The sequence below is a fragment of the Propithecus coquereli genome, unplaced genomic scaffold, assembly GCF_000956105.1.
Source record: "Propithecus coquereli isolate 6110/MARCELLA unplaced genomic scaffold, Pcoq_1.0 Scaffold325, whole genome shotgun sequence".
In the NCBI taxonomy this organism is placed as follows: Eukaryota; Metazoa; Chordata; class Mammalia; order Primates; family Indriidae; genus Propithecus; species Propithecus coquereli.
The window spans coordinates 322,994-334,690 of NW_012148897.1; the positions used below are offsets into that span (position 1 = coordinate 322,994).

At 37.4% G+C, this 11,697-nt stretch overlaps 1 protein-coding gene across 2 annotated transcripts in view; it reads left to right on the forward strand.

Moving 5' to 3' along the window:
- The first annotated feature begins 1,503 nt into the window (after positions 1 to 1,503).
- SMC4 (structural maintenance of chromosomes 4) overlaps positions 1,504 to 11,697 on the forward strand; it is a 31,959-nt gene continuing 21,765 nt past the window's right edge. The window contains exons 1-5 of one of the 2 annotated variants that reach the window (XM_012650433.1): positions 1,504 to 1,621; positions 2,728 to 2,868; positions 3,785 to 3,963; positions 4,453 to 4,644; positions 6,136 to 6,312. In XM_012650433.1, coding sequence (XP_012505887.1) covers positions 2,733 to 2,868; positions 3,785 to 3,963; positions 4,453 to 4,644; positions 6,136 to 6,312 — 684 coding nt within the window. In that variant the 5' untranslated portion in view covers positions 1,504 to 1,621; positions 2,728 to 2,732. The remainder of the gene's footprint in view (positions 1,622 to 2,727; positions 2,869 to 3,784; positions 3,964 to 4,452; positions 4,645 to 6,135; positions 6,313 to 11,697) is intronic. The other variant, XM_012650434.1, reaches the window with a different exon arrangement.

Below are 11,697 nucleotides of genomic sequence, written 5' to 3' on the forward strand. Positions count from 1 at the left end.
TATGCATATTCAAACCACACTATAGTCTCCTAATGTCACCAAATTCTTACACTTGGGAAGAGTGTCCTCTCTGCCCCTTTTTGAGAATCACTGAACCTGATTTTACACTCCTTGGGGCAAGAGCCATAATATATTTAGAGTGACAATGTAAGTTCATTCATAAAGCAGATTTATTGGTGCTTTAATATGCCAGACCCTAAGTATGCAAAAACTAAAGAGAAAAAAAAAGAGGCTAGCAGTTCTCAATGTCAAGTACCTAAGAGTTGCTGAATAAACACTTACTGGAGATAGTCAAATTAACTGGTGGCTTTTTAACACTGTGGAAGATAAAACTAAGTTTAAGAATCTGATAAAATCTGTTGGAAAAGTAACTCCCCAGAAAAATGCACAAACACTGAATTTTGTATACAATTTCAGAAGAGTTACAAATTCTGAAGCCCAATCACCTACCACCAAATTCACAGACTCCAGGTTAAAAACATTCTAACAAAACTAAGTTCTCTGGGAACAGGGAATGTCATTCTTGCTTATTAATCCTGATTATGCCTTAAACAGTGCAGTGTTTAAGGCATAAAGCTGCTTAAGAAATAGTTGCTGATCGGTAATTTCCTCATAAAGATAACCAGATGACACGGGTAAATCGTTTCTTCCACTACGAAGACTTTTAGTCAAATAATTTTACAAGTCCGAACCCCTTTTCACTAGTGACACTAATGATCCAAAAGCATTAACTCGAAAATCGTTATTTTGCTATTGACATGTGGACTAAACGATCATTCACTAACTCAGGTCTTCTTGTTGTCCCTCTACTCCCTTTCAAACTCAGGGCTTCCTCCTTCGCATCCCAAGAAGCTACACCCAGCGCCCCATTGCCCCCAGGGAAACAGAAAATAACCAATGTTCCACAAAGCACACACCCTTAAAGCAGGGAAGATGGTATCCGGTGACGACTACAACTTCCAAACCCTTTCCTCATCGTCTGGAGATGGAGAGATTTACCTTAAATCCCAAGAAAGTGGTGGCGATTGCTCTCACACAGACAGGACCAGTTATCAAGAAGCCTTCTTGCCTCCCCGTCACCATAGTGACTTCTAAAGCTACGCTCCCCACCCCTTCCCGCGATACTTCCCCGCGGCGCGTCATCTGAGCGGGCCCAAGACTCCGCCCCTCAGCAAGCCCGCCCTCCTCTTAAAGGGCGTTATTGGACAACTGAGCCACACCTGTGGGCGGAACCTTACTCCATTTTTTTTCCTCTTTTTCGAAACTTGCCAGGTTATTTTTTCAAATATTTTTAATAATAGTGCTGCTGCTGTAGACCTCAGGGAAAACATTCCCTCGCTCTTCCTTTTCACTTAGTAGAAACTTCCCTTACCGCCGGGTCCCACCAGGAGTTTGCGCATGCGCATGAGCGACAAGAAGATGGCGGTGGTTATCGCCGCACTTTTTTTCAAATAAGTGAATCCCAGAAATCATTGCGCGCATTTGTAACGAATTTCCGTTCGAGTTTGTATTTTAGGCGCCATTTTCGAGTGAAGGACCCGGAGCCGAAACACCGGTAGGAGTGGGGAGGGGTAGATCATACAACCGTTTCCAGCCTTGGCGTGAGTGGACTGTCCCGCAGGTAAAGTACTTCTTTTCCTGGTCAGGTTGTCACACTCTTCTTTCCCTATCCGCGGTCGCCTGGAAAGTAGAGGCCTTGAGCTGGAGCAGCGAAGTCCCGGCTGAGGCTGCCGCCGGGAGATTTCTCTTGCTGTCACCCCTCCCCCCTCGGCCGCTCCCCGGCGGCCGGGGTTCTCGCGCGCTTCTCCCGGGCTCCACTTTTCTGAGCTGTTTAAGAGTCTCTCGGGGAGGCTCGAAGCCTCATGGATCTCTTCTCAAAAATCCCGGTGTCTGTCGGGGAAAGGGCGTCTCCCCTTATCCCCTCTCTCTTATCTCCCAGGGGACTAGTCATCGGGTCTGAGCCTTAACTGGTGACCTTTCATGGTTTACTGTCCAACGGGACTCCGCCCCGGGCCCTGGGGAGACAAACCCCTGCCACCCCAAAATGATTGAACCGGAGCAGGCGCTGCCGGCGTCCGGTGGTCGGTCCCAGCCTTCGTCCGCCCCTCGGTCGGACTGTTGCGAGGAGACCGCGATTCCCTCGGGCCGTCTACGACACCAAGAGCTAAATGGCGGGGACAGGAAAGTGGGCGGCGAGTCGCCCGTTAGTCTTCACTGCTCCGGAGAGTTGATAGCCACCCAAACGTGAAGCAAATATGAACTTACCTCTCCAAGTCAGCGCGCCTGCATCCCTAGCCCCGAGAGCGTGGGAATGTCAGTAAATGTCGGTCTGTGGGAATTACTTCGTTTAGAAATACGTTAGAGAATATTCTTGCACACTTATACTATGGGCGAACGGGGGAAGGGCCTTAAAAAGAAAGAACCCAAGCAGTTGATCAGTCCTTGACTTCTTCCCAGGCATGTCTAGGTTTTGCTACTTACATAGTTCTTCAGAAAACCAATCTCACCTTCTTGGCACTCGCGTTTTTTGGTGGCTCCTTTCCCGAGGACCCGCTCCCTATGGGAGGGTTTTTAAAATGGGTCTCTCGGAACGAGTGGCCCGAGTTTTCCCCCGTTGGGGCTGGCAGTAACAGTCGGGTTCGCGGGTTGAGCGGGTCCCGCGGCGGGGGCGGTCTGGGGCGGTCTTGCGGCCGCGGCTGACTTGCTCCGGCTCTCCCTTGGCCCCAGCGACCATGCCCCGTAAAGGCACCCAACCCTCCACGGCCCGACGCAGAGAAGAAGGGCCGCCGTCGTCCCCGGACGGTGTTAGCAGCTATACGGAGCCCGAGCCGCCGTCCGGCCGCGCCGAGAGCCCAGCGGCCGCGGCAGGTGAGTGACCCGCGGCGACTCGGCGGGAACGCGCGCTGGGGAACTGGGGTGCGGTGCGTCCGCGTCCAGCGCGAGACTGGCTGGGTTACTGGGCCAGGGGCTAGAGGCTGCGGGGTTGACGTCTGAAGGTCCGGGTCGGACCCGTAGAGCAAGTAGCTCAGGAAAGCCATTTGACGATTTTCAGAATGGGACTCCCGTGCAGTTCGGTGTAATGACCCTGGAGGGGATGGGGTGAGCAAACAGCTTCAGTTGTGAATTTCTGTTTGTGGCCTTTTGGAATGGTATAGACATCTTTATTTCCGCTGTAATTGAGACGGTCAGCCAAGAGCTAGTGGACTTTTTCCCCAGGCAGAATCAACATGACTATGTGAACGTGACAAAAAGTTTCTTAATCCTAACCTCATCTTCGTGGTCTTAGTTTGCCTTTAGAGAAAGGTGATAATTTATTCGAAACTGCTGTAGTTTTGTGAGTCCAGGAATTGGATGACATTATGAAGCCCCTGTGACAGTGTCTCTGAAGCTCATGAGTTTCCAAAATGAAGGTTCCAGGTGCTCAACGATTCGGAGATTTAAACTCCTGTTTAGGAAAGGGAACAGGGGAATCAGCTTGTTGTGGCTTTCCCATATTCGCTTTATGATGTAGTGTTTTGGCTCCTAAGAGGTAGTTCTGTAGAATTTTGTGACTGGTGGCATTTCTTTCAAGGAATTCTTTTTTAATAAAACCGAGGTGAAAGGTTAGTTAGATTCTCATCCCCGTTAATTAAGAATAATACTATATTTAAGAGGAAAATATAGATTCCTAGGTTTCATAAATAACATCTCCTCCAGGGGGATGTAGTAGTCCTCCGAACTAAATGCACTAATATAGGCTCCCGGCTCCCCTTGCCTTCTCTTTCCTTTTCTTTCACTGACTTAGAGACTCCAAGTGAGGACCTTGATAATAGAAGTTTAGAAGAGATTTTGAAAAGCATTCCTCCTCCCCCACCTCCAGCAATGACCAATGAAGCTGGAGCTCCTCGGCTTATGATAACTCATATTGTAAACCAGAACTTCAAATCCTATGCTGGGGAAAAAATTCTGGGACCTTTCCATAAGGTATTTGAAATAATTATTGTAAGGTAATAGGTCTTTACAAGATGTTTCATTTTTGTATCATTTATCCTAATATATTCTCTCTCTCTCTCTCTCTCTCTCTCTCACATTTTCTATGATTATAACAGCTGAAATTACCTTTTGTTTATCTGGTGATCTTTGGTACATTTTTAGCTATAAAGTTTTCCATTGAATGAAGTTGGTGTGTGTTTTCGTTTGAAGGGAGTATTTTCCCTTAGAAAATTTAACTAATTGTAATATGAGTTTTGTAAAAAGTCTGAGTTAGAATTAGGACATGGTCTTATTTAAGGTATTGAAGCTTGTGATAGAACGTGATGTAAGAAAACTTAAGTTATCGTCTAGCAGTGAAAACTTTTAAACACTCATAGTTTTTATTGAAAGTAAAAAATCAAGCAGGATAAGTTAAAATCAATAGTATTTAGTATGAGCTTTTAAACTTTTAATTTTTTTTTTTTCTGTTTTTTTATGCAGCGCTTTTCCTGTATTATTGGGCCAAATGGCAGTGGCAAATCCAATGTTATTGATTCTATGCTTTTTGTGTTTGGCTATCGAGCACAAAAAATAAGATCTAAAAAACTCTCTGTATTAATACATAATTCTGATGAACACAAGGATATTCAGAGTTGTACTGTAGAAGTTCATTTTCAAAAGATAATTGATAAGGTAAGGGATTTTTACTATTTAGTTGTTTGCAACTTCAAGTAAGGAAAACAAAGGACTTAAATACTTTGCACATTTCATTATTTTTGGCTTAAATCGGCTTTTAAAAATTCATGTGTAATTACAACAGAAGAGATACTGATTTCATTATCTCCATGACCATACTTTCTTTTTGGGGAATGGTGGTAGCTGTTAAAATATTAAAATTTTTGGCAAGAGAAATTAATTATAAACAGCTCATAGTAATCCTCAGTTTGTGGAATAAAACGGTGAGCAGTTTTGAGATCCTGAGTGCTAAATAAGCATTCTTTTACTATAAATTTTGTGCTCCTTTTTAAGGTTATATTTTTATTGCTTTAAAATAAATTACCTAAACTTGAAAATGTAACAATTGACTGATTTTAGCATCTTCGTTATTTCAATGTGCATTAAATGTAATGTTATTGGTGGCCTTTAGTTATCTGTGATATGAAAGAACTTTGCCTCAGTTTCAACTACTGTTATGATTAAGCCCTTTTGAAATGGGGGAAGGGCAAGCTAATGTGTTTTTCTAGAAATAGAGACAATTATAGGTAAAATGTCTAGATTATTTATATGGTCCTGTTGGTTTTTTTCTCTTCTGTTTAATAATTAGGAAATTCGTGGTTCAAAAATGACTGAATGGAGCCTAGAAATACAGAAAACTAATTACATAATGAAATGGGCTTTGGGGTTTTGTTTTTTTTTTTAATATAAAGGGCTTTAATTACATGGAAGCATCTATTTTAATTTTGTTTCTTAGTGCCTTCTATTGTATAATTTGGGTTGGGAAATATATTGCCAGTAAATCAGCTTTTATTCCATTGCCTATTAATTACATTAGATTCATGAAAATTTTTAAGGCCATAGTTAAAGGTAAGGGAAATGAGTTTTAATATTAAAGTAGATGATTTGCACTTGATTTTTTTTTTAAAAATCTGTTTGTTTTTTTAAAATGAGGGGGATTTAGTTGTAAATTCTTTGTGATTCTTTTTACCTTAAATTAATGGCACACTCCTTACCACCCCCCACTAAAAAACTAAACCATATCACCCTGTTACTACTTCTCTTTTTCCTTGAATCATCTCTTGCTGCAGTTTTTAAAAATGGACTAGTCTGTCAACATGATTTAATAATTTGGGTGGGTTTGGTTTGGATATGATGGGATTCTTGCCTACCTTGATCAGCTCTTCTCACTTATGCTTTTAGGCTTGTTTGGAGATGGATTTTTGGTTGGTTGGTTGGTCGGTTTGGCTTTTTGGTTTTTGTGACCTTTTTGAGAAAAAGACCACCTTGGGAAAGTATCTATTCTTTGTTAAGAAGGTTATTTCTGAGAACCACGGCCAGTTTGTGTACATGTTCAATTGAAGTTTTTAATCCATAGAATTAGTTTCAGTATTGAGTAAGTGAAATTTGAAGCAGGCCTGTGACTTAATACCAACAATTGTTTTCTGGTTTTGTTTTTCCTCAAAACAGGAAGGGGATGATTATGAAGTCATTCCTAACAGTAACTTCTATGTATCCAGAACGGCCTACAGAGATAATACTTCTGTCTATCACATAAGTGGGAAGAAAAAGACATTTAAGGATGTTGGAAATCTTCTTCGAAGCCATGGAATTGACTTGGATCATAATAGATTTTTAATCTTACAGGTAAGTTTATTAAAGACTTCAGAGGTTCTTGTTCTTGTTACTTTTTTTTTTTTTCCTACATCTAGGAGGTTTTCCCTGTTGGATGCATCCTGTATTTTTGAGGCCTTAAAGTACTGTAGCAGCACATCATGGTTTACATACTACAGTCAAGATGCGAATCATTATTTGCTGCTCTAGAAATTTAAGGAAATTCATTCAAAACTATATTTATATCATCAGATGTTCATTTTGTGTTTGGATGGACTGACATACTTGTTCCACTGTAGCAGCACGTAAATATTGGCGTAGTGAAATAAATATTAAACACCAATATTATTGTGCTGCTTTAGTGTGACAGGGATATAGCAACTATCATTTCTGTTTGTATTTCCCGTTAAGATAACATTTTAAATAACATTTGTTATCTTTTAATAGTCTCTTTTTCTTTGTTTTTGTTCTTCATTCTTATCTCTCCTAATATATAGCAAAAAAACTGAAAAAGTCTGTACCCGTGGCTGTATTTGACAAATTTACCTGAGCATCTAACTAATTTAATTTAATCTTTTTAATACTTAGAATGGTTAAGTAAAAGTTTACTCAAATTGGCTTTTGTTTTGTTTAGAATGACCTTACTTTCTTGAACCACTACTGTTGGTAGATCAGAAAGTAACTTTGGTATTACATTCTTAAGTTTCACAACTCCTAAAGAATGAAAGTCTTTAAAAAGGGGTATAAAAATTAAATGCCTGATATTAAGTTGATTTTTTATTAGAAACTGTATATTTTTTGAATAAGTGTATATTCTACCAGCATGGTTTAGTAAGAAAAATCCCCTAATGTTTCTTTCCTGTCCTCAAAATTCAAAGTTTAAAAAAAAAAATTTAGTGTAAGACCATGGCTTTGTCAGGCATTTCAAAATTCCTGAGTTTGATTTGAGGGTATTCTGTGTTCTATCCAGAATCACCAAGAACATAATAATAAAAGCAAAACTATTTTGTGATACAGCAGTGGCTGAAATAAAGTGGGAATTTTGATTTGATACTGAAAGTTTTGTTAGTATGACTGACTGTTTCCAGTAACAAACTTAGAAAATGTTAGCCTCTATTTCCATTTTAATCCTTATTCTTCAATTTTTTAAAAAATAATTACTTTTAGCTATGCGTAGTGTACAAAGTAAATCACTATCATTCTGGAGTAAATTTTAATAATATCTTTTATTACCAAGCATAATAAATGTGTAATCCTTCTATGACCCAAACTCATTTAAAAATGACTGTTGGGGGAAGTCAGTTGCAGGTATATTTCTAAACAAGGTTCGAATTTATTTAAATGTGAGATTAAAGCATTTTTAAATCAAGGTGAACTGTTCTATGGACTTTCATATTCTAGGATTTGGTTAATTGTGGATAAAAACTTACGGCCCTTTATAATAGTAAATTTGATGATACCATTTTGTGGGAAACCATATTTGTGCTTATGTTTTGTTTATTTGCTATTTCTTTACTATCATCCTGGGATAAAGTTTAATACTTGTGCAAAGACTCATCAAAATAAAGTGGACTGCATTTTAGCCCTTCTGAAGATAACTTTTTTTTTCATGCAACCTCTCTGTACATAATTCAATAATAAAGTAAGCTAATAACATAATAACTACCCGGAGAAGTAAATAATAGTTTATAAATTGTCAACTTTATATTAAATATGTGTTTCCGAAGTACCTAGGATGCTTAAGCCATTTGTCCTTGTAATAATGTGAAACTTTTGATGTGATCTTTACAATTAAATTGTTTAAAGCATTTCTCCCTAAATAATACCACAGTAAATTTTCCAAGTTAACAGATTCAATTTGATATGATTAAATTTACAGATAAGAACCTTAGGAACTCACCTGTTAGGAAGGAGCAATGATTGGACTAGGTAGAACTAATGGTAGAACTAAAAGTTTGAGGGAAAGTGGCATAGTTTCTATGGGTTTTTTCTCCCCCCGAGTTTTTTATCATAATCTTACACTCTTACACTGGAGATTTAAAGGTAAGTAAGAATGTGTTTTTTATTAACCATCTTTCCCACTAAATAACATTTACTTTAAAAATTATCTGTGATTTGGGAGGCTGAGAAATCAGAGACAACATCATAGTATTATTATCTGCAATATAAATGATTATTTTGAGTAAAATATAGACTCGCAGTGGTAGTGACTAACAGCATAAGTAATCTAAATTTAGTAAAAGTAAAAATGTATTTTTAAGATTAAAAAGAACTAAATTTTAGGGGTCTGTAAGAGTAAAATTGTTTACAATGTTAGTATATTGGTTTAGGTTTTTCAAGCAGGCATTTTTAGTATTTGAATCCATTTAAGATTTCATTAGTTGACCATTCAAGTAAGTTCCTAATGTGGCACTATGCTAAAATGCTCTAAATAATATAAAGATGATTAAACATTGTTTCTTGTCCTTAAAGAGATTTATACATGCCCTCAAAATATTAGATTATGATTGACCATTTTATTTTTCATGTTTGTACATTTCTTTTTATATACACCTTATTTAGGAGCCTTTGTCCTATTATAATAACTGTTCCAAACAAGTAGAGTTTTATTAGGTCTGTATAGCATTTCAAGGGTAACTGTGACTTAAAAATTAGGTTTAATTGGTTTTATTGCATTTGCTCTTTTCAAAGGTAGAATAACAGTAGTGCTTGTATTACAAAGTTGCATTAATGATTGCTATCTCGGAAGTGTTTTTATAAACTACTCAAAAGGTACAACTATTAGCACAACTTTAATTTTTGTCAGTTTTCAATTTCATTTGCTTTTTGTCTTCATATTACAAAGACTAAGTTAAAAACAAGAACCAAGGGTTTTTTTTATTTTGTAATTTGGAGATTGGATTAACCTAAGTTTCAGTTGTTGCCTATCCATCCCTTCTTCCTTTTTCCAATATACTTCTCCTTGCTTGTCATGGCATATAAACTACTTGAGTTCTAATCTTTTAGTCTGTAGAAATAAGTCTATGCTATAATTTAAAAAAAAAATGCTTAGTTTTATCAATAATACTTGTTTTCCAAGGGTATCTGATTCAATAGCCTCAACTATGAGAAAAATAGGAGGGCACCCCTAACCAACCAGAATAGTTATCAGTAAGTCCAACTGCCAAAGTATTATCCTATTTATGCACTTATTTTAAATAGATATTAATCTGGGTGATTTGATTTCTTGGCCCCTGGTAACTTGCAAAGAGCAAATTAGAGTGCAAACTGTTAGAGGAAGATCAAGAACAATTAATGATTTACAGTGTAGTAAAAGATGGAGAAAATAAAAGGATTCTCAAGGTAAAATAAAAATTGAAAGCTTAGTAATTCTGGACCATTTAATTTTGATGCAAACACACATATTTATCTTAAGAATCATTGAGGCCTTATTAGGAAAAAAAGCTTTGTAATAGCTATGTGATGTTTGAGTTTTGTGTATTTCATGCTTGCTAAAATTTGTATTACATTTGAATAAGGATAAAGGGCATTTTACCTATTCATTCCTCTTAGAGTCTTAATCTGTATTCCTAAAAATTAGATTATCAAAGAGTATTATAACTGTATCATAGTATCCTTGTTTGCCATCCAACAAAGCCTTCAATATAGTAAGATTTAAGCCCTTGATATTATAAATGTCCTTTTGAAGCATGTTTGCTGTTTTTGTTACTCTCAAAAGTCATACTGAATATTTTCTACAATTACTTAATGTCCCTGATATAGTATGAATATAATTTGAAATGTAGGAAGTCCATAGTAAAATAACAGTGAAAAAGTGTTTAAAACCTTGTTTAGTATGCTTTAAGTTACAGAAAGTAGAGAATACAACTTGGGGGGCCTGTGAAATTTTGTCAGCTTCAGATACTAGTATTATAACAACTTGAAACATTTTTTTGATGTCATCATGCCAATCACTATTTGTAATTTGGAGCCTTAATATGGAAGGGTGACTTTTAATTCAGGTTGATACTCTTAAATTATTTCTGAACTACATTGAATTTATTTGTTACCCTAACTTAAAACCATATTTTAATTTTACATGAGTTGAGTAAGTTTTCTGAAAAAATAAGAAGTGGTCCTCTAGGCACAGACTGTCGACCCACAGATTATATAGGAGATGACACGAAGTGGAAAAGGGAAGAAAGCAAATGGTAGGATGGGCAAAGGACATTCAAGAACAGAGCCACAAAAAAAGTCCTAGATTGACATTGGAATACCACAGCAGTCTTAATAGTCAAAGGACAAGTAAAGGCCTTACTGTAATATCCTGTTGATTTCAACAGTGCTAATCTAATAATATAGTAACAGGTTAAAAAAAAGAAGAATGCGTATAACAATTGATGAAACAGTTGAAAACAATGTTATATGGTATTTGAGATGAAACTATTTTGATTCATAAGTGTCCTTGTCTTTTTTACCTTTTTTTTTTTAACTGGGTAACCTTATTAGAGTGAGAGGAAATCATAACTGTATATCCTTCATTTTATTTGGGGAAGGAGGAACAAATAACCAAAAACAAGCAACTACTGTGCTTTACCCAAAGCTAGATGGTTTCGTTTTTTTGTTCATTTGTTTTTGAGAGAGACGGGGTCTTGCTATATTTCCCAGGCTGACCTCAAACCCCTGAGCTCGCTTAAGCAATCCTCTGGTCTCAGCCTCCCAAGTATCAGGGACGCCAAGTGCACACCACCACACCTGGTGCTAGGCCATTTCTTAGTAGCTGTATTCCCATCTCTTCAAGTAATTTGGCCAGGAAAAGTTTGGTGTTTTTATTTTTTTATCAGTATAAACTGTTGAACTGAATCCCAACTTCTAGTTATCTGAAAAATGTATACTTCACTAATACTTTACGGCCATTTAACTAAAATGTAACTTCTCGGCATGGTTTTTCATTCATTTTAAAATAGGTATTCAGATATTCGACTTAATTAGGTAGTATATTAGGTGTCAGATATTGTTTGTTTGGATTATAAACAGTAATCCATAAGATTTAAACTAACCTCTAGATCAGTGGTTCTTAACTAGAGGTAGTTCTATGCCCCGCCCCAGGACATATAACTGTCTGGAGACAATTTGGGCTGTTATAGCTGGTAGAAGGGGGGATTCCACTGGCATCTAGTAGGTAGAGGTCAGAAATGCTATTAAGCATACTGTAATGCCCAGCACAGCTCTACACAACAAATAATATCCAGCTCAAAATGTCAGTAGTGCCACTGTTGATAAACCCTACCTAGATAAAAACTTTGAATAACACTCTTGGCTTCTTCAATGGCTGAAGTTCATCCTGTTATAACCCAAAGATTTGGACATTTTTCCAGACTTAGATCCTATCTAAAACTTAGAACTATTGCTGTAAACGTTTGGAAAGAACTGACAATT